Consider the following 25,018-nt stretch of genomic DNA (forward strand, 5'->3'; position numbering starts at 1 on the left):
GTAATGCTAAATTTGCTATAGCATTAGCAGTAGCATCAACGTCACATCTCGGTTACATTATTAAACTAAATTCAAAGGGCAAACTATCATCCAGGGAATTTGCACACGCCCGGTACATGCATTCATGTGTACATGTGTAAATAAACTAACCTCAGTATCAAACATGTGCAGTGCGGCCTCATATTGCCCCTGTGGAGGGGGGGGGGGCAAGGGAAATTGAAATAACATCAGGCTTGAGATACGATTGCATGTTAAAAAAAAACAATTCCACTGTCAACTCTGCACTTCAGTGAGAAAACACATTTCATTCTTTACCTTCTCGATGAAGTACTGTGACCAGTGGCAATAATTATGACCGGCCAGCCTATCAGATACCTGCAATTTACACAAGGTGCCTTTAAATGACCTTTTCCCAGGGTTTCCACACCTAATTCCCATTGGAAAAGAACTCATTAGAGTCGACAAGTGGACGGTTATACCTGCCAGTCTTTCTCTCTGCTCTCCATGAACTTCAAGCCCTTGTCCAGCTCTACTTTCATCTCATAGACATGAGCCAGAGAATGGATGGACCACGCATCATCTGGAACCAAAGCAAGGCCCTGCCGACGAGGGTGGATGAATGGATGAATGAATGAATGAATGAATGAATGAATGAATGAATGAATGAATGAATGAATGAATGAATGAATGAATGAATGAATGAATGAATGAATGAATGAATCATTCAAAAGGTGAGAAATGCACTTTCTCACTTTTTCCTTAACTGTCAATCATTTGTTTTTAAGGTACCTGTAACCATAACTACAAGAGTTCCGTGATTATGAACGTTCATTATTAATATTCATTCATTCATTCAATCATTTTCTACCGCTTTTCCTCACGAGGGTCGCGGGGGTGCTGGAGCCTATCCCAGCTGTCTTCGGGCGTGAGGCGGGGTACACCCTGGACTGGTGGCCAGCCAATCACAGGGCACATATAGACAAACAACCATTCACACTCACATTCATACCTATGGACAATTTGGAGTCGCTAATTAACCTAGCATGTTTTTGGAATGTGGGAGGAAACCGGAGTACCCGGAGAAAACCCACGCATGCACAGGGAGAACATGCAAACTCCACACAGAGATGGCCAAGGGTGGAATTGAACCCTGGTCTCCTAGCTGTGAGGTCTGTGCGCTAACCACTAGACCACCGTGCCGCCCCATTATTAATATTGTGCAAATAAAACATTAAAATTTTCTTTCATAAAGGTTTTTGTAGTAAAAAGTAATAACTCCTCTACTTTTTTTAATTGTTTATAATTTTTTACATAAAAATTCTTGTGTTTTTCCTCAACACAATAATCCATAAATTACATATTTATTTTTGTTTTTTTTTCATAATATTACAACTTAGGAAAACATTTTTTTTTCTTTAATCATCCAACCATCCATCCATCAATTTTCTATGCCGGTTATTATTAAGTTTGTGGGTATGCTGGAGCCTATCCCAGCTGTTTTTAGGCCATTTTTTGGTACACCAATTTATTTGCATAAAATTGCAAATTTTTACTTGTTAGAACACAACTTTTTTTTATCAACATTTTGTCTTTGTTCTCATAAAATCAAGCCATTGTTTTCCATGTTTCCAACTATTTCAACTTCTTGTACATTTTCGTGATTAATCAGATCATGATTATTCTGATTTTTGTCCATAGTTAACTCATAATTAATCACAAAATTTGATATACAACAATAGCTACATGAAATTTTATGTAAAAGGATATTAGAGCGTTTTGAGCCATCCCAAATTTCTTTCAGGGCTCACTTCCAAATATACGCAAACCTCATTATCTGAAACTTTGGCATCGTTTAACACGAGAATACAACATTTTAACTACATTTATAGAAAAATAAAATTGGAAAAAGCATAATAAAGCCGAATAAAAAGAAGCTCCATCAGTGTCCCAAATTGGATGGTATTCCACTGTGGAGGTTCATGCCTGACCGATTGTTAACAGAGTCAATCGCCACTCCTGAGACGTGGACGAGTTGCTCATTATTAGCCATCAAAAGGAAAGTAGGTATTTCAACAGTATGTATTTCACATTTTTATAGAATCCAATGTGGACTTTACTTTCAACAAGCACTCATTGCGGCTAAACGGCACAGACACACAAGAACACCAAGGATGAAGACCTAAACGGCACAGACACACAAGAACACCAAGGATGAAGACCATCTCACCTCCATCGCAAATTTCTCCGACTGGTCGTAGCATTGAGTCTCCACCAGACCAAAGGCATACATTCCTTTCAGGTATCTTAGGGCACAAGAAGGAAAAAAAAACGACCATTGTTATAAAATAAGTAGGCACATATTCCAATGTTAATTTTTAGGCTCAAGACCATGACAGCCATTAACTGATGTCCAACGACTGTTAGGACTAGGGATGAGGACATATATGCTGAAGCAGCAGTTTTCCAAAATATTCTCCCTGGCTGCAGTTTTCCATGTTTTCATGTGAACGAGAGGTCAAAACGGTTAGAAAATATGTGTTTTTTTTAAAGCTGTATTTGTGTGGTCGTAATTATTATTGCTATTATTGATCACAGCTAGGGCTGCATGGTGTACGAGTGGATAGCACATAGCTAGGAGACACAAATTCGATGTCTGTGTGGAGTTTGCATGTTCTCCCCGTACACACATGGGTTTTCTTCAGGTACTCCGGTTTCCTCCCACATTCCAAAAACATGCTAGGTTAATTAGCGACTCCAAATTGTCCATAGGTATGAATGTGAGTGTGAATGGTTGTTTGTCTATATGTGCCCTGTGATTGGCTGGCAACCAGTCCAGGGTGTACCCCGCCTTGCCCGAAGACAGCTGGGATAGGCTCCAGCACCCCCGTGGCTGAGGATAAGCGGTAGAAAATGAATGAATGAATGAATGTAAATCCAGCTTACCTGGACAAAGGGATATGTGGCTTCCAGTGAGGCAGCACTCGAGCAATCGAGTCTCTCATCCGGTTAAAGGATCCTGTGAAATAGTAGCCGCTATTGGCAAAGGCGAGGGCAAGCAAGTCTGTGGGATGTTCAATCAGGATATCTTCCCAAACATCAGACGCCTTGGGAATATTCCTACAAAGCAGGAGCCAACAAAAAAAGGCATTGAAGTTGTACTTGTAGAAAAAGAAAAATAAGAATTTTACATATTTTTGTGTTTTTTATCTTTTCTAAATTATTTGTTTTTATTTTTATTTTTTTATTTTACTTTGGAAACTGTTTATAAAATATGCTGGATAAAAAGCCAAATCAATGTAATAAAAAATAGTAATGAAGCAATAACAAAGGTGCAATTCTGGGAGAAGATTAGGCTGCAAAAAAAATTGTAATTACAAGAATAAAGTCCAAATATTACGCAAATAAAAGTAATTACAGACAAAAAATGTACAAATGTAAATTTTCTGGAAAAATGTAGCTGCTTTGAAAACAATGCAATATATCAAATTACAACTAAATACATTACAAGGAACATTTTCAAAATATTTTGAAATGAAATGATCTGCAACCAGTCATTCCAAACGGGTATGTTTCCCAACCAAATGAAAAAAACATAAGTCGTTCCAATATATAAACCCAACAATAAACATACATGCTCTAATTATAATATTTTATATAAAATGTATTTTTCTCAAAAACACCGTATTTAGCACTATACAAACAATTTTCCAACTGACTTTATAATCACCAGCCGAAGCAAGCAGACAAAAAGAAAAACATTGTCAGTGACTGATGCACGATCGTGCCCGCTGTCTTGTGAAATGCACCGCGTATTTTATGAAACAAGTTTAAGATTGCCAGGTGCAATACTACAACTTACTGAGAGGGGTGTAATATTTTAGCACGCTTATGCCAGCCATACATGCAGAATGCTTGATGCCGCTCTTGTGCCACGGTGCGAGTGTACCTATAGTTGTGTCCAGTCAAGTCAGGTTACAGACAGTCTGTGTACTTCTAACTGAAAATTAACAGAATTCTTATATTGTAGGTAGCACGGCTGTTTTCTGATGACTTCATGGAATAAGACAAAAACACATTTCGAGGAAAAAATTGGTGTCACGCTTCACCACTTGAGTTGTTTGAGTGTGATTGGTCAATCACAGAGCGTGAAGAATTTAATCACAAATATGAATAAACAGTAGTCCTAATTCCCCATCACCTGACCCTAAAGCTTACTTACCCTTGTGCGAATAACTCCAAGGCTTTGACGTGGAGCATCTCTCGCTGTGTGATGTTTTGATTTTTGGCCAGCTCCAAGGCCGTCCTCACAATCCTGGCCAGGCGTTCATCCAGGCGGGGGGAGGTGCTTGTTCCCACTAGTTCCACACCTGCACTTACCACATGCCCCATCACTGCAGGAAGAGTCATCATACCAGGCATTTTTGGACTTTCCCTCCATACACTGACATCGCTAATCCACTTTTATTAGTAAAATTAATTGTCTCTTAAGAAGGTTCGAAGTATAACTATACAAGAAATGGGAGTGAGAGAAATATTTTGAGTAAGCAATTTATTGCAAAAGTTAAATTAAAGACTAAAAGGCTGTTCAGCTGATCAAAAGTTTAAGAGCACAGCCTTTAAAAGGCAGTGGCTCAGAAGGTAGAGCATGTTATCCAGAAAACGGAAGGTCAATCCTCGCTCCCTCCACCCAGTCCCTGTCATTGTGTCCTTGGGCAAGACACTTCATCCACCTTCTGGTGCCGAATGTATAGTCCAATAACCATCAGACGGCATCTCCCAGAGAAGGCTTTTAAAGGGGACCTATTGTGCCAGTTTTTCGTCAGTTTACATTGAGTTGTGGACTCCTAATTTCCAGAATTTGCACCGATTCAGCTGTATTTTGATTTCGTGCTCAGTACGAATTTGCACCCCGCTCCCTGTATGTACACTCTATAATACTACACAGACTAGAACTTTTGCATCTTGACTTACAAGAAATAAAAACAGTTCGGACACCAATAAATTGTTACTTACTGCTTGCTCTTCTGACTCTTCCACTCTTTCCATACTGGAAAAGGCGTCGTGCTTCAGCAAGTTTGTCGACTAGTCCAGCTGCATAATGGCCGATGTTCACAAAACAGTCCAGTGTCAAATTCCGTTGACAGATTGAAATATTTTTCTTTTGCTGGGAAACAGAAACTCCAACCACTTCTGACTGATGTTTGCCTCGTTTGGAATTTAGCTTTCCCCTACACTAGAAGAAACCCTTCCTCCGTAAACGGAGTAGCAGAGCTTGGGGGAGGGCAGAGAGCGTATCTGGCCTACAGCGCTCGCCCATATAAGGAAGCCTGGCACTATGTGATGTCACAGAGAGCCAGTGTTAGAAAAAAATCTCTGAAACCGAGAGTTGAGAGCCATCTCAAACATCTTTTGGGGCTCACGTCCAAATGCACGAACCTCATTATCTGAAACTACAGTCTGACTACATTTAAAGGTCGGAAAAGTGGAAAAGGTCCCCTTTAAGAAGAAAGGCCTCAGCGCCACAAAATTGCCTCTTTGCACTAAAAATGGGACATTGAAAGGTGGAAGAAGTTTTATGGTCTTTGGTAAACGGTCTTTTACTTTTAGCACATTTACCTACTGATGAACTAGGGCAGGGGTGGGCAAACTTTTTGACTCATGGGCCGCATTGAGTTAACAAAATTGTGCGGGGGGCCAGAACATATATTTAACACACATGATTTTACGCTTATAATTTTAATAATTTTAATGATTTTTATATTTTTAAATACTTCTAAATAATTTTTAATAATTTTTAATACTTTTTAATAATTTTTAATAATTTTTAAAAATGTTCGATAATTTTTAATAATTTTTAATAATTTTTAATAATTTTTAATAATTTTTAATAATTTTTAATATTTTTTTAAAAATTAATTTTTAAAATAATTTTAAATAATTTTTAATAATTTTTAATATTTTTTAATAATTTTTAATATTTTTAATAATTTTTTAATATTTTTTAATATTTTTTAATAATTTTTTAATAATTTTTAATAATTTTTAATATTTTTTAATAATTTTTTAAATAATTTTTAATAGTTTTTTTTATATTTTTTTATAATTTTACGCCTTGAATTATTTGTCTAATTTTAATTGTCATACTATCAGCTATATGTTCTTGTTTCCTTTTTTTCAGGAGCACTTTAAACATCAGACCACATCAAACTACGATTTATTATTATTTTTTTTTACTGAATAAGACATCCGACTTGAAAGTCATGTTGCCAGCTGGTATGTTAAAAGTTGAAATACTTAAAAGCAACTGGCGGGCCGGATTCAAACGTTTGGTGGGCCGCATGTGGCCCCCGGGCCGTAGTTTGCCCACCCCTGAACTAGGGGTTCAGTATCTTGCCCGAGGATACTTCGACATAATCAGGATGGAGAATCGAACCCACGACCTTCACTCTACCACCACTCTACCAACTGAGCCACGCCACCCCCATTTTTTTTTTCTGAGAAAAAAATGGAACCTTTACGGTCCCGATGGCTTCCAACTTTACTGGCATGACAAGGAGATCTCACCTGACATCCAACATGATCCGGGGTGCTTCTGGAGTTTCGGGTTGTGCAGGGGCGTCAAACAGCAGCTGGGTATGTGACTGACGGTCCTCGTCTGTGTGGTAATGTCTGGCTTTTTCAACAGGACAAGCTGCACTTCACAATGCCCGCCTTATAAAGGACTTCCTGCAGAGGAATGGTCCTCACTCTTTTGGACCATCCTGGGTGTTCCCCTGATCTAAATCCAATTGACAACATTTGGGGATGGTTGGCAAGGGAGGTTTACAAAAATGGACACCGGTTCCAGACAGTGGATGCCCTCCATGAAGCCATCTTTGCCACCTGAAGCAACATTCCATTAATGACTCAGTTTTTTTAGCTATAATATGAAACTTTTGATCAGCTGACAATGATCTACTTCAGTTGTTTGCAATAGACTTACTCAAAATTGTTTTTGTCTCACTCCCGCTTCTTTTTCATGCTCTAATTAGAACCTCCAACAGTGCAAAATGTAGATGTGCAAGTTAACACACAACACTATTATTCTACACAGAAATATCATTCTATGTGGGTAACACGGACTAAGTGCAAACAATAAACACTTCACTTTTACAGTTATTTGCAACAATAACAATTCAAATACATGCTGTTACCAAAATAAGGATCAGCCATCTTGATAGCAGAAACGCATCCCTCTAATCCTCCAACGCTTTCAATGTTGCGCCACGTCACGAACTGGAAAACAAGCAACATTTAGACAATTAAAAATATATTAATTTTCATAAAGGGAAAATCTTGATACTGATATTAACCAACATCAGTTTTTAGGCCGATGTTGAGCTGATAATTATCATAAAATAGCCCTTTAAGAAATTCGAAATTTCGTTGCCTGGCTCCCGTATAATAATAAATAGATAAAATAAATAATAAATAATAAATAATAAATAATAAATAATAAATAATAAATAATAAATAATAAATAATAAATAATAAATAATAAATAATAAATAATAAATAATAAATAATAAATAATAAATAATAAATAATAAATAATAAATAATAATAATGTGGAGAATAAATAGATGACATCAAATGTGAACAATGTACAGTGTAAGGAGTAATGTGTACTAATAATTTAAATAATTTTGAATAAATAATAACAATTTAAAGTTTTGCGTGTGCGTGTGGGCAGGTAGAGGGGCTTATTTGGCATTGAGCAATCTGATGGCCAGGGGGAAGTAGCTGCCTCTAAACCTGCTTGTTCTACAGCGGATGCTGCGGAGCCTTCTCCCCCGACGCCAGGAGAGAAAACAGTCCATGCTGGGGGTGTGTGGGATCAGAGTAGATCCGACGGGCTCTTAAGTCCACAGACTTAATTACCGCTCGTGGCGATATGCACATATGCCACCGTTCGCAGGCTCCCGACGCAAACACCGTTGGACATTCAGCCCCTTGCTGACTTTGAGACAGGACAACGTCACAAATGTGGGACACTACAGTTCAAAGTGGGCGAGCAACAAGAAACGCAGCTTGGGCCGGCACAGGATAGCATCGACAGAACACCACAAACGCCATGACAGGTGGAGCAAAAATCCACTTGTAACCTTTCAAACTAATATTGTCATAAACAAGCACTTTAAGCACTCTGGAGAGGCGTGCAAAGCAATGTCATCCAGCAACACCACCATCCTCGGGACGCAATAACCTTGCGTCAAAGAGCCAGACTGTTCCCGTCTTGATGTTCGAACATCAAAGCGACAAACTGTCCTTTATGGCAAAACAAAGCAACCCTTTATGACACCACACGTCACACTGCTGGGAATCCATAGCCTTACTATACTCTACATTATTACCACCCGTGTGTGTGTGTGTGTGAGTGTTATTGCCCTACTTGAGTTAGACTTGCATCATAGAGTTTGCAAGCTTCGTTACTGGTGGTGGACAATGGAAGACCCTCTGCTCTCCAAGCCTAGGGGAGAAAAAGGCACACAAGTTAAGATCTAGTAATAAAACCTTAGTAACAATAACTTTAGCCTATATTAGTGATGATCCTTCTCAAGATGAGGCTCTGGCACATGTCAAAAAAACAACACAGTCGTTCCAAAGCACTGTGTCGACGCTTGATTTCTTTGGCCACAGAGTCACAGGATTGATACGGTCCGAAGCTCCGTTTGGTGCGTAGAACCCGCTCGCTTGATTCAATGGTTTATAACATGAGGATATGAATCAGGGATGAGATTTGTGGTGAGTTTTGCTGTTTTAATGGAGATGGAGCCTGCGAGAGAAGACGTGTGGTAATACTTACTACTTGTTCTTAAGAACTTCTTCTCCCAGGTCCGAGAAATACACCTGAAATATTAGTTATAATGTGGTATTATATAGAATTATGCCTGCCCGCTGGTTGATCACATATGGGGCCCATGGAGGCAGGGACCTCACAGCACAAATGAGCTAATACACAATAGTGTTGTACATTACTATGTATGTTTATTTTTGTTATTCTGTTATGTTAAATGTCAACAAGTCACAATGGCTAGCAAAAGAAGACCACACAATGGCGTATGTTTAAACAAGAAAAGTTTGATTGGTGATTGATTCATCATATAGCCACCCATCCTTCCAAAAAACATTATTTCTGTCACCCCAAAAAAATATTTGATGAAGTACTTGCCCAATGTAGACATATATTCACATATATCCAGCAGAAGTTGCTAACTCAACTAACTTAACTAACTCAAATAATGAGCCCCTTTTCAATACAAGCTTCAGAAAGCTTCTGTTGACCATCACTAGACCATCTATCAAACCATCCTGAAGATCATTTACAAATAAATTGAAAATGTTCTATTCCAAGACGTTAGCATGTCACAAAAAAAGTCAATTTCTTTCCCTAAATTCCATCACTCACTTGACAGTCTCTAAAGCTCACAGCTTCCATGTTTTGCTTCGAACGACACTCTGCAACTCAAAGGTCGAGGAAACTAGAGTGAAAGTGGGTAGAACATCCACAAATTTGTTTGCCATGATGGTGAGCAATTGAGGTGGGCGGAGCCAGGCAGACAATAGTGTACAATGTTTCTACGTACAATGTTGGAGTCCCACACAATATACACTTTAAGGCTTGTTCAATGTCCTGTTGATTTACAACAACCAGTGTTATAAATCTGCAATATTTGTATGTCCCATACAATGTTTACAATGGATTCTGCTTATCGTCATGGCGGCCAGACCAACGTCGGGCATTCTACGGAAGTACTTGAAATTTAACGATCTCAATTTATCTCGCGTGTCCTTGTGTTTCTACCTGACTTTGACTAGATGTCCGTAAAGTTACAATAATTACACTTTCCGAAAGTCGTCCCAGAAGCTACAGCTTTCAAAGTACAACGACGGCGATATTGGAGGCAATATTGATATAGAGAAAATTGAGGATAAGCGGTAGAAAATGAATGAATGAATGAATAGTGGTGTGTCGGTCATGAACGAACAGGTCAAAAGAACTAGTTTTAGAATGAACGAGGTCACCGCCCCTAAAATACCCGTTGAGTCTGTTCTGGCTGGAGAGTCAGTTCAGAGTCGGAACGAACGTGAAAATGACTGAACGGAATGCCTCGACACTGCTGACCGGGTCTATGCACAGGGGGAGATCACAGGCTAACGACCAATTGACCGAAATGAACGGATTTTTTACTGAACCGGAATGATAATTTCGGTACACTGAAATGAACGGTTTTGCCCACCATTAGAGGAAATGCCAGATAGATTTTTAATCTTGCTTGGATGTAAAGACTAGTAATAATAATAACAAATATATTATTACAAATATATTATTTCATTATTGTAAATAAACTAATAAATGACCTTAAAATAACTTATAAGCAAAAGAATCTTTACTAAAATCTCAGCTGCATGTCCAAAAATAGGCAAAATAATGTTTTGTATTTGTGTGTCAACCACATCCTCAGGACACACACTCCGACACAGTAGGTGGCGCTGTACCTTTAAAACGTTGCTGGCGACCCGCCATAAACAAGACGAAGAAGAAAACAACCAAGGTGGCTTAAGCGCATGCGCGAGCCAGTCGGTCAGCTCAGTAGCGGTCGAGTGCGAGTGTAAGGTGTTGTGATTGTGTGAAAATGTGCAAAGTACAAATGCTGAGAAAGCTGGTGAATCAGCGACTAGCTGCGGTTGTTGAAGAAATATTTGTAGTGATAGAAAGAACCATAGCAGAGTACGAGGAGGCACTTTTTGTAACAGAAGAGGAGAACGAGCGACAACGTCAACTACTGGACGCCGTTTTCAAGAAGCATCGCAGAGCAGGTTAGTAGTCCTGTCGCTTGTTTATAAGCTTTATTGTTCAATAATACGATTCTTGAAAAGGTCCGTGAAGGTCAATTTTCTCAGGAGGGGCGGATCGTTACACATTGATCGATCAATGTGCTGACATTGCCCATGTTTCAATATTTGCTGGAGGAATAAACACTCCCGAGTAAGGTAAACTAAGGTCAACTTGCCACAAAACAAAAAGTCGTCACAATAACCCCCTTTGTGATTCACACCAAAATAATCTACATTTTAAACTTGGCCTGTATTTTTTTCCAAAGTGCTCTGACCATTAAAACAAAAAAAAAATGGATTTAATATGCACAAATGTCAAAAATTGTCCTATCTCGCAATGTTAAAAAATCCTTTTTTAAAAATTCCTGTGATCCAAATCACCCCCAAAATTGAATCAGTTCTTCCATGTCCCATCTTCAACAATTCTTGAAAATGTCATCCAAATCCATTGAGAACTTTTCAACCTATTTTGAACACAAACAATGTACTTTATTGCTTTTTTTAAGTGCAATTTTGCACATTTCTAATAGTGCTCTGCGTCCTTGTGGTGTATTAGAGCAATCTATCTGTGCTGTCTTGTGTCTGTTATTGTATTTACGACTGCTACAAGTCGAGGGTGTTGTATACTGATGTGAAGAGTCGAAGGCTTGAGTCACAACTGTCCCGATTGGCTAAGGGAGAACCCGCCCATTGCATTGAGATTGACTGCAGACTATTGTCAATCAATCTTCGTGTACAAGAGATTGATCTTGAAAATTTGAATTTTATACTTTTTTTTTGGGCGGGCAGTGTATAACATTATCCAAAAAATTGGAATAATAGTTATTTACGTCCTCCTCTGCGTGATATTATTGTGTTTTTTATGATGGTAAACCAAACTTTTTAGAAGCTTCTTCTTCGTTGGTTACTATTTGTGATGTCAGCATTGAATTTAAGCACCAACATAAATGTGCACTGTGCCCTGCAGATGTCGGTGAAGAAGACCTTACCCCGCAACAGCAGGAGAGGAGCTCCAGGATGGAGCCACAGCACCCTGAGGACCCCGAGGAAGAAGAGGACCACAGCATCACTCAGGAGGGAGAGCATCTTGAGGAACCAGAGGAGTTGCCGGTCCTTTGTGTCCTTGTGACGAGTGATGATGATGATGAAGACAAAGGTCAAAGTGAGCCACCACGCAACAGCAGCAGCAGCTCAACTCGGCACATGGCAACAGACGCTGACGGAGACCACCGCGGACGTTCGAAAGCTGACAGCCTCATAGCTCCACTATCGGACAGTGACGTCACAACATCACAGTCTCCTGACACTGACGACCACTCCAAGGCGGCGACGACGACACGCCACGCTGACCGCACACAGTGGAAATGTTCTCAGTGTGACAAAACGTTTAACAGCAGACGAAAAATGAAAAAGCACATGAGAAATCACAGCGACCGAAACTGGAAATGCTCTCAGTGCAGCAAAGCCTTTCTTTGCGAGTCGTCTTTGGAGACGCACATACGGGTCCACACAGGAGAGAAACCATTCATGTGCTCATTCTGCGGCACGAGCTACACTCAGAAGGCGCATTTGAAAGCTCACATGAGAATACACACTGGAGAGAAACCGTTTTCCTGCTCGGTGTGTAGCAGAGGTTACGTGCGAAAGGCCGATATGAAAAAACACATGAAAATGCACACCGGAGAGAAACCATTCACATGCTCATTTTGCGGTAAAAGATTCCCTCAGAGGTCAGAACTGACCGTGCACGAAAGGGTACACACCAAAGAGAAACCCTTTTCCTGCTCGGTGTGCGGTAAAGGTTTCGCACGCAGTCGAGACATGAAAATACACGCGAGAAGACACACCGGAGAGAAACCATATTCCTGCTCGATATGCGCCAAAAACTTTTGTCACAGAGTAACACTTACAAGACACATGACGACGCACACGGACGAGAAAGGCTTCAGTTGCAGAGCGTGTGACGAACAATTCCCGACTAAGTACCAGGTCGACAATCACAAGTGTGCTTGTGAGAACGGATGCAGGAAATGAAGCAGCTGGAATTTTACCCCTTGACGCCATGACGGCACGTTTGGCCAGTCAACTGTTGTTTATTCACATTGTACACTTTGTATTTGTCCCTTTTCAAATACGGGACAATTCTGTTGATCAAATCCGACCAGCGATACGATTTAATCTGCAAAAATGCCAAACTTAATCACTTCAAACTAAATCAAGGCAAAATAGAAGAGATAAGAAACTAGTCTTTCTGGGGAGAAGGACAGTGATAGTAATCTGCCACTGAAACTGCTCTTCAATTGGAGAAGACTGGAGAAGACAGTTAGCAACTCTATGTGTATCACAAAATTGTGTGTCTTTTAATGTGTCTGATTGGTCACATGATCACCCACCCAGATCTCGTCTGGAATTCCTGTGCCTTGGTTTGATCAGAATAATGGAGTCAATAAAAATTAAATTTAAAAGTAGTTTTTTTTTTGCTTACATATTTAAATAGTTAGCTTATGTGAAATAAAATACATAGACTATGTATTAATTCATTGTAATACATATAATAATGAAAGCAACGAAGAAGAAACGAAGAAGTTGAAGATATACAGCTACATTCAAAGCATGTAGGGTTTAAGGCAATGGGTTGTGATAACATTCCTCCCCAGAAGGTGGCGGTAATGCGCACTAGCCGTTGCTTGCCAACAGCCAATAAAAAAGAATATACATCAATGTAATGTAATGTAATGTAAGGACTATCCACACGTGTCTGCTCTTTGTGTGTTCCAGGTGGGTAAAATATGCTTTAAAATGAACAAACACCATATTTGATACAAGTCATATGGATTCTCTAGCGGGTTGCTAAGATATCTGATGTGGTTTGTTTAAAGAAACTGTTATAAATAACGATACGGCAAGACGCTAAAGTGGCTAACGCTAGCAGGCCTCAGCCTACCAGTATACTGGCATGCTAATGCTAGCTGACTTTTGGTTGACAAACTGCACTAAAACCAGACTGTACATGCATTACATATTCTTTTTTCTTTAAACCTGAAAGCGGGGGAGGGTCTTGTTATTAATTTGTTGTATGGCGATTACTTTGTTGTTTTTAGCTGACGACTGAGATAAAAAACTATGGGATAAGACGCACTCACCTTTCACAATTGAAACCTATCGTATTTTAAAGGGGAACTGCACTTTTGGGGGGAATTTTACCCATCATATTTAATATAGTTATAGTCATATATAACATAGTTATAGTCATAGTTAATATGGGCTAGTTGGCAAATGACGTCATGGCAAATATCTATTTTGACGCTAAAACTCTCACTCAAAAAACTACAAAATGTTACATTTATATAACAGACATATATATTATAACCAAGCTACAGTGATAATTTTGTTATTATTGTTGCTAACATGGAAAACTATTTTTATTTCGTCTCCTGGACTTACACAATGCTAGTCTTAGCGTCGGAAGAATGGATACCTAGCTCTCAATTTTGCTGTAAAGACACAACAATATGCTTGTTTGCTTACCTTTTTTACCTGAGGAATTGCGCACACTTTAATGGCCGCTAAATCTGATGCTAACTAGTAGTAGAAGGTGCAGTGTGTATAATGGTTGCTATGTAAATGCTATTCAATCATCCACCCATCCATTTTCTATACAGTTTATCCTCATTAGGGTCGCAAAGGTGCTTTCAAGGTCTTGGCCTGACTATATCTGTAGCCTCTTCACCGATGCATAATACCGTAAATTTACACATTTGGGAGTGGCCTTTTATTGTGGCCCGATCTGCCAATCCAGAGGTACTGTTGACCAACTTCCAGGCGTGTCAAACAAGACATTCCCATTTGGAATTCAGAGTAAAAACACGTCCAACCCGGAACTTCGGACACTGAGGAGTTCTCTGACTACCTCAGTCAAGGTGATGGACTCAGACTGCTTCTTCAATGTAACATGGGATTGGCCTTCTGGTACCCGCCAGGAACCCCAAAAGCCATTCTTGCCCTGTAAGACTCCTTCTTCAGACGTCTCTCTTAACCTCTGATGTCTACCATTTTTGAGTTTGAGGAGTGTTGTCTTGATTAACCCCAGCCACCTGGCAACCCCCAAGACTGTCGTGTTTTTTCATGACTCGTATTATTGGTTCCTGATGTACGTACGGTATGGTTATGATGTCTTGAAGGTCAACGTGGTGACTGAAGAGACCCTGAGAGACATTGTTAGGACATATTCTGGTGCAGGACCGAACCTCATGACACAGCAGAGCTGGACCTTTTTAAAGCATGTGTTTGTCTTGTGTTCCTGCAGGCGTCAGTGAAGATCTTCTCCTCCAGGAGCTATGTGGAGCTCCAGGACGGAGCAGGATTGGCCACAAAGCCCCTACATTAAGGAGGAAGTGGAGGAGCCACGGCCCCCCCACATTCAAGAGGAAGCAGAGGAGCCACAACCCCTCCACATTAAAGAGGAAGAGGAGGACCACAACATCAGTCAGGAGGGAGATCATCTTGACGGACCGGAGGAGATCCCAGTGATTGGGGTCATAGTGAAGAGTGAAGATGAAGAAGAGCATGATCAAAGTGAGGAGAAGAGCGAGGTGGAGCCTCCAAGAAGCACCTCGACTCGTCACAGCGACAACACAGGCTGGAAATGTTCTCATTGCGACAAACTTTTTAGCTACAAGTCCAATCTGACTGTGCACATGAAGATCCACACAGGAGAGAAACCATTCTTGTGCTCATTTTGTGGGAAAACATTCTCTCAGAAGGTACACTTGACAGCACACACGAGAATACACACTGGAGATAAACCCTTTTCTTGTTCAGTGTGCAGTAGAGGTTTTGTACGGAACCGAGATTTGATCATACACATGAGAATACACACTGGAGAGAAACCATTCATGTGCTCTGTTTGTGGGAAAAGATTCTCTCAGAAGGCGCATTTGACAGGACACACGAGAATTCACATCGGAGAAAAGTCTTTTTGTTGTCCAAGCAGCAGCTCAACTCAACACGCAGCAGAAGAAAATCATTGCAGAGGATCACAAGCAGACAAACTCTTACCCCCGCTATCGGACAGCGACGACTCGACATCACATTCGCCTGACACCGACGATGGCGCTAAAGCTGATGCGACATGTCACACTGACAACACACACTTTAAATGCTCTCAATGTGACAAAACTTTTTACGACAGCAGTAATCTGTCGAAACACATGAGAATGCACACCGGAGAGAAACCGTTCATGTGCCCAGTTTGCGGTAAAGGATTCTTTCAGACGTCGCATTTGAAAGAACACACTAGAATACACACCGGAGAGAAACCGTTTGCCTGCTCAGTTTGTGATAAAAAATTCTTTCAAAAGGTGAATTTGACAGCACACACAAGAATTCACACCGGAGAGAAACCTTTTTCCTGTTCAGTCTGTCATATCGGTTTTGTGCGAAATCGAGATTTGAAAAGACACATGAGAACGCACACCGGAGAGAAACCGTATTCTTGTTCAATCTGCAACAAAAGCTTTTGCGACCGGACGCCGCTTGTAACGCACATGAGGTTACACACAGGTGAGAAGGTGTTCAGCTGTAGTGTGTGTGAAGAAAGGTTCTCTTATAAGTACCAGGTTAACAATCACAAGTGTGCTGGTGAGAACAGAAGCAGGAAGTGAAGCTGCAGGACTTTAAACTTGTAAGACTCCGAAAACCACAAGCGGTTTGCTAGCCACATTGCTAACTCACATCTTATGCCATACAAAGCATTGTGGGTACTGGGTATGTACCTAAGATCTCAGTATTTGATTGTGGTGTGTCATCTGTTGGCTAGGGTGGGTGTTTCCACACACCAAGAGCAGTTACCCAGCCCGCTCCGTTGGTGGTGTTCGATTCCTTTAAGTCCCTCTCACAACACAATGCCTCATTTTGTGCTTGCCTTTTATTTGAATCATTCTTTCTGCTTGTGTGTATCAGCCATACCCCCTTTTGTGGTCAATAAACCTGTGGCTGTGGAATAAGTTCTCACAGTATTTGATCGAGGAATCATATTATATATCCAGGGCTGCACAATCATCACATAAAACGTCGGTTTCCGCTACTTGAATGAAGATAAAATTAGGTTTCCTTTCTAAAATACTGGCCATAAACTTTCCAGTTGGGTAAAGAAAGACCAGAATAAGCTTTTTAAGGCAATGGTTCTCAGTGGTGGAACTCTTGGTCACTCTCAGGCCACCCCAGTAGCCACCCTCATGTCTGAACTTTAGTTTAATTTAACTGCCGTTTCCGCTTGGACATATTTCAATGCGGCACACAACAGAAGAGAGCCGTTTTACATGATTTCAGTTTTCTCACTTGGTTGACTTAGGCTTCTGTTTCTGAAGCGTGACTCAGCACATAAATGTGTTCATATTGGAAGCCGTCTGTAGCAGCACGAGTGTGCATTTAAACCAAAGAGTCTACGGTTAAAACAGGAGCGCAGATGTGCATCCACTTCCATGTTGGCCTCCATGATGGTAAGCAGAATCCACAAAGTATTGAAAACATGTCCTCAGCACACTGCTCAGCTATGAATTGCTCCAATAAAAAGTCCAAAAGTGTCTATTAGAGCTTTTGGACCAGGGGTGGTCGCTATCTGGCAACCTCACTGGCTTCCTAGACAAGTAAGTAATGGTCTCATCTTTGGCCACCCCAATGAAAGATTGCTCACTGGTTTTTCTCAATTATTTTCCGTCATGCCTCCACTGGGGGACAGAAACATTTTTGTGCACCCCCGATTTGAAATACAATCGAGAAACTGATCTCTGAGATAAAATATGTATCTATTGTTACCAAAAACGATTTCCACAACATAGACAACACTGCCAGCTAGTGGTCATCACAGGGTACAGCAGTATGTGTAACTCAAAAAGATCGAAAAGTTTGTCTCCAGCGTTGTGAAAAGAAAAGATGCTATGTTGTTAGCTCTTCACCTGTTATCGTTTGGCATTTTTTCTTCTCAGCTGCTTTTCTCGATATTTGTACTTGATACTGAATGCTATTGTTCATCTGTTTTGACATAAACACGTTAGGCCAATGATTGTAATAACACCTCCACACCAGAAGGGGCGCAGCAACGCATCCAAAGCAATAGCTTTTTATTACCGGATATAGAAAACAAGGAAAGGCATATGCTTAGTTAGCAGCGTAGTCTTCAAGTTTGCGTCCATTACTTCATTTTTTTGCGTTTTTACTTCTGTTTGCCAAACCGCATACTACACATAACTATTTATTCCTTTCAGGATATAATCGTCTCAGTGGCAGGGAAAGTTGAAGCTTCTCGGGCTAGCTTAGCTTACTTGCTAAACGTGGAAGTTAGCAAAACATCGCTAAGCGGATATCAAGTAAAGCGTGTAAAGTGTGTAAAATGTGTAAAGTACAAATACTGAGAGCGTTGGTGAATCGGCGACTAGCTGCGGCTGTGGAAGAAATATTTGTATTGATGGAAAGAACGATTGCAGAGTACCAGGAGGAACTTTTTCGAACAAAAGAGGAGAACGAGCGACAACGCCAACTACTGGAGAAATTACATCTCCAGAAATCTGAAGTTGTTGTGTTAAACAGAGCAGGTTTGTTTCATTCTTACTCTTACATGTTTATTAACTTTATGTTTGATCATTGCCATGAAACGGATTCAGGAGAGACTAAAAAACAAATGCGACTAATCATTGTCAGAACATTATTCAAGTTTTAATTCGTGACATACTGAATACATCCCGTATTAAACATATTTTAATACTATTAAATTCATTGCATTGATAATTGAATTATATTGGTTAGTCAGTCATTAGTACACAGTAACAATAACGATGATGTGGTGGACACTCAAGGCCGTGGTTTGATTCCTGTTTTTTGGCGCGTAAATGTTAGCTTTAAAAGAGATGTTCCATCTTTGTGATAGTTTTTAAGTATTTTTTATCAAATGGAGGCCATTTGGAGGTGTTTTTACACGTCATCACAAGTTAGAAATTGTAACCTAATAATAAAAAGTGACAACATTGTTGTTTTAACAAGGATACAAAAACGCTACAGCTGAACGGCGTCAGGACGAACCTCGGTTTTAGAATATGTTGAGTGAATATGGTGACGTATTGTGTCCAATCTACAGTGTTCACTGAAAATTTTTCTAAGAATCTTGAACTTTGTGACTTTTATATATACGATAAAGTTCTGCATAAGATGAAATATTGAGTCTTTCTTGCAACAGCCACAGTGATAGATAACATTAAAAATGTATTTTCTTAATTAATCAATTTCTGAAGAGGAACTCTGGAATGAAACCAGTTTTATTTTTTCCCAAATTCTGTTTTATCCATTTTAATTTCTTATAATTATGGTTTTTTTGCATTTTACAAGTATTTACTTGTTGAGATATTAATTTAAACTGGTTCCAGCCAGTCTTGGTTGGATAGTTAAGCATTTCTCAGACAGGGATGGTGGTCCAGGAGACTTTTTTTTTTTTAATTTTTAAGCACATGTTTATCTTCTTGTGTCCAGATATCGGTAAAGAGCATCTTCCCCCTGAGCAGCAGGAGTGGAGCTTCAGGGTGGAGTCACAGCTTCCCCACGTTAAAGACGACGACAAGGAGCTGCAGCCACCCGGCATTAAGAACGAAGAGGAGGACCATAGCCTCGGTCAGGAGAAAGACCATCTCGAAGGACTGCAGGAGTTCCAAGTGATTGGCGTCACTATGAAGAGTGATGATGAAGACAAAGGTCAAAGAGAGGAAATAATAGACGCGGAGCCTCCATGCAGCAGCTCAACACAAGCACTCGGCCTCCGGGCTCAACTATCAGATCGTGATGACACGACGTCACACTCTCCTGACACTGATGATGAAGACTCTGAAACTGATATGACATGTCACACCGACGACACACTTTTTAAATGCTCTCAATATGATAACTCTTTTGGAAACAACGGAAATCTGAAAATACACATAAGTCACACGGGAGAGAAACCTTTTTCCTGCTCCGTCTGTGGTACAGGTTTTAGCAGAAAAGGAGATTTGAAAGTACACATGCGAATACACACCGGAGAGAAACCTTATTCATGTTCAGCGTGTGGTGTTGGGTTCAGACGGAGTGACGATTTGAAAGTACACATGACATTACACACTGGAGAGAAACCTTTTTCCTGTTCAGTCTGCGGTAAAAGGTTTGTCCGAAGTCTAAGTTTTAAAAGACACATGGGAATACACACTGAGGAAAAGCTTTTTTCCTGCTCGGTGTGTGGTACAAGTTTTACACGACGTTATGGTTTGACAAAACACATGAGAAGACACACCGGAGAGAAACCATATTCCTGTTCAATATGCAGCAAAAGCTTTATTGATCAAAGGACACTTGGAAGACACACGAAAAAGCACACTGGAGAAACGGCTTTTACTTGTTCGGTGTGTGGAAAAGGTTTTATAGAAAATCACGATTTTAAAGTACACATGAGAACACACACTGGAGAAAAACCTTACTCCTGTTCAGTGTGCGGTTGTGGTTCTGTGCGACATCAAGACATGGAAAGACACATGAGAACACATGAGAAAGAGAAACCATATTCCTGTTCAGTGTGCAGCAAAAGCTTCTGTGACCAAAGTACACTTGATATACACAAGAGAAACCACACTGGTGAATAAATGTGAGCTGGATAAGATTGTCTTATAATTACCAGCTTACCAATCACTAGTGTGTTGGTAAGAACAGCAGCAGGAAATGAAGGTACGGGGTTTTGACTCATGCACTCCACTTTGATGGATGGATCATCAGAGTACAGTAACAGTAGAAAGAAAATAGAAAATATTAGTTGTGTTTTTGGAGACAGTGATAAGCGCAAACACAGCAGTAGCTAACATCACAAGTATTGTATATCTCATTGCCCTCAATAAAGTTGGTTGACAGTTTTGTATGAGCTCGTTTTTAAGTCTTTTTGTCACTCAGCCATTTGTAGGTGTTTTTACACGTCATCAAGTGACCTTTTTGCCACCACACCCTCTGTCTCATTTGTTGTTTTTCTCTGCACATCTGTGAGTCCTGCACCTGCTTTATTAAAATAATTTTACCCCCAGCACACTCGAATAATTTAATTAAACAAAAAAAACATTTTATAAGAATGAAATAAAAATTTTAAGAGAAAGTTGTAACCTAATAATAAAATCGGACAACATTATTGTTTTAACAAGGATACAAAAACGCTACAGCTGAACGATTGGAGCAGTGAATATGGTGAGTCACTTAATAGCATATTGTGTCCAATCTACAGTGTTCACTGAAAACATTCATTTTTCTAAGAATCTTGAACTGAACACGGCATGTTGTCGTCACCGTCCACATTTTACCAGCGGGCGGTGCGACACTTTAAGTACTCGACTTCACTCTACATTACCCATGAAGCATTGACACACTAGGTAACAATTCAGCACTTCTTAAGGGGGACCTATTATGCTCATTTTTGGCACTGTGTATTGAGTTGTGGACTCCTATAGAGACGCTACACACAATAACACGCACAGAAAGCTTTCTAGATCTTCCAGATTCTGCACCTCTTTCTGCAGTATTCCCATGCACTTTCTGTATTAATCACATTTCTCAAGTGCTTCAAACTATATCAAGATCAAAACTGCCAGGTCATCAAAACTATCTATCAGGACTTCTCTAATAAAATTCTTTTTTTTATATTTAAAAAAAAAATTCTTTGAGATGTTTCCCACTGAAATTGGACAATTTTACATTTAACATGACATAAAACATTCTGTTATTCTGTGCAAGTGGCATGGCTCAGGTGAAGTGGTCATCTCCTGACCTGATGGTTGCTGGTTCGATTCTCGGTCAAGGAAAAAATATATATATATATATTTCAAGAATACTTCTTAGAATACTTCTTCAGCTTCAGTATTCACAGGCAATTTCGACTTAAATTGCTTCATCTAGTTTTATCTTTCAGAATAATCACTTCAAAAAATCTTCCAACCAGTGGGTGTGCCCCCCCCCTCTCCCATAGACTCCAGCTCACCCATGACAATTTTATCAAATATGACACAGAACATAGTTGTTTGTGTGTTATTCTTTTTATTTATGTTTTTATTGATTTTTTAATGTTCAATTTTTGAGACTAAATGTGACAGATGATCAGATTGCACACTTACCACTACCCTAATGAGGACTAGCGGTACAGAAAATGGATGGATGGATATTGCAAACATTTCATCACAATATCAGCTGGCATCACTAGAAGTTATTCTTTTTACAAAATAAAAATTTCTTTGAAATCCAGCTGGTTGTGTACTTTAAAAAAGTTATTTTTCCCAGTGTGGATTGTATACGTTCTGTCGTGTTTGTACTATTTCTGAATGGCCGACCACACATTGAACAGAAAAAGTTTCTTTCTCAAGTGTGTGTTCTCGTGTGTCTTATCAAAGTTGTCTTATGAGAAAAGCTTTTATTGCACATCAAGCAAGGAAAGTGTTTCTCTCCTGTGTGTACTATTGTGTGTCTTTTTAAGCCGTCTTTCTTAGAGAATCTTTTACCACACGCCAAGCATGGAAAAGGTTTTTCTCCGGTGTGTACTCTTGTATGTTTTGTCAAAGATGACTTCAGAGAAAAACGTATGCCACAGAACAAGCAGGTGTAAGGTTTCTCTCCTGTGTGCGTTCGAATGTGTGAGGTCAAATGTGACTTCTGAGTTAATCCGATACCGCACACTGAGCAGGTAAAAGGTTTCTCCCCGGTGTGCGTCCTCGTGTGTCTTTTTAAATCTGAACTCCGTATAAAACTTATACCACAGACTGAGCAAGTAAAAGGTTTCTCTCCAGTGTGCGTTCGTTTGTGTTCATTCAAGTGGGACTTCTGAGAGAATCTTTTAGCACAAACCGAGCACATGAAAGGTTTCTCTCCTGAGTGATTTTTCATGTGTCTTTTCATATTACTACGGTCATTAAAGGTTTTGTCACATTGAGAGCATGTAAAGAGTGTGTTGTAAGTGTGACGTGTCGCATCGGTTTTAGAGTCGTCATCGTCACTGTCAGGAGAGTGAGACGTTGTGTCGTCGCTATCTGATAGAGGAGCTAAGAGGGTGTCTGCTTGTGATGCTCCGCAGTGGTCTCCACCGGTTTCTGTTGTCATGTGTTGAGTTGAGCTGCCGCTCGGAGGCTCCGCCTTTCCCTTTTTCTCACTTTGACCTTTGTCTTTATTATCTTCGCTCGTCACAGGGACACCAATCACTGGGAACTCATCCAGTCCTTCAAGATGCTTTCCCTTCTGACTGACGCTGCGTGGCTCCTCCTTGTCCTCTTTTATGTGGGGGGGCTGTCGTTCCCGTTGCGCAGGTGGAAGATGTTTTTCACTGACGTCTACAGGACACAAGAAAAAACACAAAAGTAAGATAACAGTTGTGTTAAAAGTGTGTAGCTAAACAACCAATAACAACATGTTTTACTACGTTAAGCATTTGGATTAAGTTTAATTGTTTAATGATTATTTCATGATTATTGCCCTTTTAGGTATTTTTATTTGTACATTTGTACATTTTGTATTTGCTCGGTGAGATGAACAGCTAATATGTTAATAATAAAGAAAAATAGTCGTATAAAAATATGCTTGCTGACTGTATGTATATATATATTTATGTATAATGGCTCATATTTCAGAAATAAAATTTGATGAACCAAAATGTGATTAATCATGATTAAATATTTTATTCGATTAACTGCCCTAATTCAATATTGTTGTACAATTCCACTCAGACAATACATATATGTATAATTATTGAACAGATTTGGATTTAGTTGATAGTTTTATTTTTATTTCATTATATTTATAATTTTTATAATAATCTTTATAATGTTTATAATAAATATAACATTTATTATTTTATTTTTAAAAACAAAGTCTTTCGTTCTCGCTTCTCACCTAAAATAATGAAATGAACTGAACTTCAGAGAACTGTGAACTTGCAACCGGATGTGACGTCACATGCACAGCAAATGATAAGCAGTGTAACATCCGCCTCATAAATATTGCGTGTCTGAAACTGTCCCGTTTTCCTAAACAACAATATAATAAACAACAAAACTGTAATTCACCCTTCGAAGAGATTACCTTTGAGGATATCATTAATAATAAAATATGAAGTTAGCAAACTTATGAGTACGAAGGCAACAAACCTGATTTGTGTACCACAACAACTTGATGCTTCTCGACAACAACGTCCACTTGTTTACGTTGTCGCTTGTTCTCCTCTTTTGTTTGGGAAAGATCCTCCTCGTACTCTTCTACCGTTCTTTCACACATGTTCACACAACCACAACAATTAGCCGTAGCAACCTTCTGCTCGGCGATGTGTTGATAACTTCTCTTGATAACGTCTCTTTGTTAGCAACTAGCAAGCTAAACTGGCTCGAGAAGCTTCAAAGGGCGTTAAGACTTCCGGGTGCAAACCGGTATTAAATGTTTAGTCAATTACGGGACATATGTGTACATGTACGAATGTAGTAAGAACGCAAAAACAATCACGACCATAGTGCTGCTATCTTTTCCATCAAATACGGTTTTCTTCTTCTTCGTCTTCTTCTTCTACTGTCAGTTGGGCAAGCAGCTTTTTGGTGTGCATTACCGCCACCTTCTGGATAGGAGTGTGGAATCGACTCTAAATAGACGTTCAGTTTTTCTTAGAAATGAATATATAATAATAATAACAACAACAACAATACTACTACTACTACTACTACTACTACTACTACTACTACTACTACTAGTACTACCACTACTACTACTACTACTACTACTCCTACTAATAATAATAATAATAAACATGGGAAGTCCCGCAAAAAATATGTAATGACCAAAAAACACCCCAACAAAATTAGAAAGTGGGGTTCAGCAGCTCTCCGGAAGTCCTTGGGATCCCTTGTTAGTGTGACCAATCACAGCAGAGTGTGCATGCCTGGAGGCGGACAATGGGTGAAATCAATTAAAAGACACGTTTTGCTATGAAATCAAAGGAAATAGGGCTGGAATAGGTGCAGATTCTGGAAGATCTAGAAAGCTTTCTGTGCTGGTTTATTGCATGTAGCTGCTCTATAGGAGTCCACAACTCAATACAAATGGCCGAAAATATGCATTTGTT

General features: G+C 39.6%; 5 protein-coding genes across 11 annotated transcripts; 3 read left to right on the plus strand and 2 right to left on the minus strand.

Moving 5' to 3' along the window:
- Positions 1-46: 46 nt before the first annotated feature.
- LOC131117175 (tetratricopeptide repeat protein 38-like) lies at positions 47-9,580 on the minus strand. Of its 5 annotated transcripts, XM_058064533.1 has the most exons (12): positions 9,449-9,544; positions 8,846-8,889; positions 8,432-8,509; positions 7,194-7,275; positions 6,983-7,034; positions 6,565-6,882; positions 4,220-4,391; positions 2,944-3,117; positions 2,228-2,303; positions 480-599; positions 316-375; positions 47-189 (listed from the first exon to the last, which is right to left on the minus strand). In XM_058064533.1, the coding sequence occupies exons 6-12, from the start codon at positions 6,569-6,571 to the stop codon at positions 61-63; spliced, it is 738 nt and encodes a 245-aa protein (XP_057920516.1). In that variant the 5' UTR covers positions 6,572-6,882; positions 6,983-7,034; positions 7,194-7,275; positions 8,432-8,509; positions 8,846-8,889; positions 9,449-9,544; the 3' UTR covers positions 47-60. The 5 variants fall into 5 exon arrangements, with proteins under 5 accessions (XP_057920516.1, XP_057920515.1, XP_057920513.1 ...); XM_058064532.1 differs by lacking the exon at positions 6,983-7,034 and having other exon boundaries at positions 6,565-6,778; XM_058064530.1 differs by lacking the exons at positions 6,565-6,882; positions 6,983-7,034 and having other exon boundaries at positions 9,449-9,543.
- On the plus strand, positions 8,410-13,303 carry LOC131117139 (gastrula zinc finger protein XlCGF8.2DB-like). 3 transcript variants are annotated; one of them, XM_058064527.1, is made up of 3 exons: positions 8,410-8,834; positions 10,798-10,860; positions 11,846-13,301. In XM_058064527.1, exon 3 carries the CDS (start codon positions 11,896-11,898, stop codon positions 12,910-12,912), a length of 1,017 nt encoding a protein of 338 aa, XP_057920510.1. In that variant the 5' UTR covers positions 8,410-8,834; positions 10,798-10,860; positions 11,846-11,895; the 3' UTR covers positions 12,913-13,301. The 3 variants fall into 3 exon arrangements, with proteins under 3 accessions (XP_057920510.1, XP_057920511.1, XP_057920509.1); XM_058064528.1 differs by lacking the exon at positions 10,798-10,860 and having other exon boundaries at positions 8,410-8,714; positions 11,846-13,303; XM_058064526.1 differs by having other exon boundaries at positions 8,410-10,860; positions 11,846-13,300.
- Positions 13,304-13,546: 243 nt separating this feature from the next.
- On the plus strand, positions 13,547-16,889 carry LOC131117123 (gastrula zinc finger protein XlCGF57.1-like). Its single transcript, XM_058064525.1, has 2 exons — positions 13,547-13,656; positions 15,185-16,889. Exon 2 carries the CDS (start codon positions 15,216-15,218, stop codon positions 16,539-16,541), a length of 1,326 nt encoding a protein of 441 aa, XP_057920508.1. The 5' UTR covers positions 13,547-13,656; positions 15,185-15,215; the 3' UTR covers positions 16,542-16,889.
- A 1,123-nt stretch (positions 16,890-18,012) lies between these two features.
- LOC131108132 (oocyte zinc finger protein XlCOF6.1-like) lies at positions 18,013-20,822 on the plus strand. Its single transcript, XM_058058946.1, has 2 exons — positions 18,013-18,470; positions 19,399-20,822. Exons 1-2 carry the CDS (start codon positions 18,269-18,271, stop codon positions 20,532-20,534), a joined length of 1,338 nt encoding a protein of 445 aa, XP_057914929.1. The 5' UTR covers positions 18,013-18,268; the 3' UTR covers positions 20,535-20,822.
- A 1,115-nt stretch (positions 20,823-21,937) lies between these two features.
- Positions 21,938-24,513, minus strand: LOC131108148 (zinc finger protein 771-like). Its single transcript, XM_058058970.1, has 2 exons — positions 24,057-24,513; positions 21,938-23,243 (listed from the first exon to the last, which is right to left on the minus strand). The coding sequence occupies exons 1-2, from the start codon at positions 24,181-24,183 to the stop codon at positions 22,282-22,284; spliced, it is 1,089 nt and encodes a 362-aa protein (XP_057914953.1). The 5' UTR covers positions 24,184-24,513; the 3' UTR covers positions 21,938-22,281.
- Positions 24,514-25,018: the final 505 nt, after the last annotated feature.

This window comes from Doryrhamphus excisus, chromosome 2 (genome assembly GCF_030265055.1).
Source record: "Doryrhamphus excisus isolate RoL2022-K1 chromosome 2, RoL_Dexc_1.0, whole genome shotgun sequence".
Lineage (NCBI taxonomy): Eukaryota > Metazoa > Chordata > Actinopteri > Syngnathiformes > Syngnathidae > Doryrhamphus > Doryrhamphus excisus.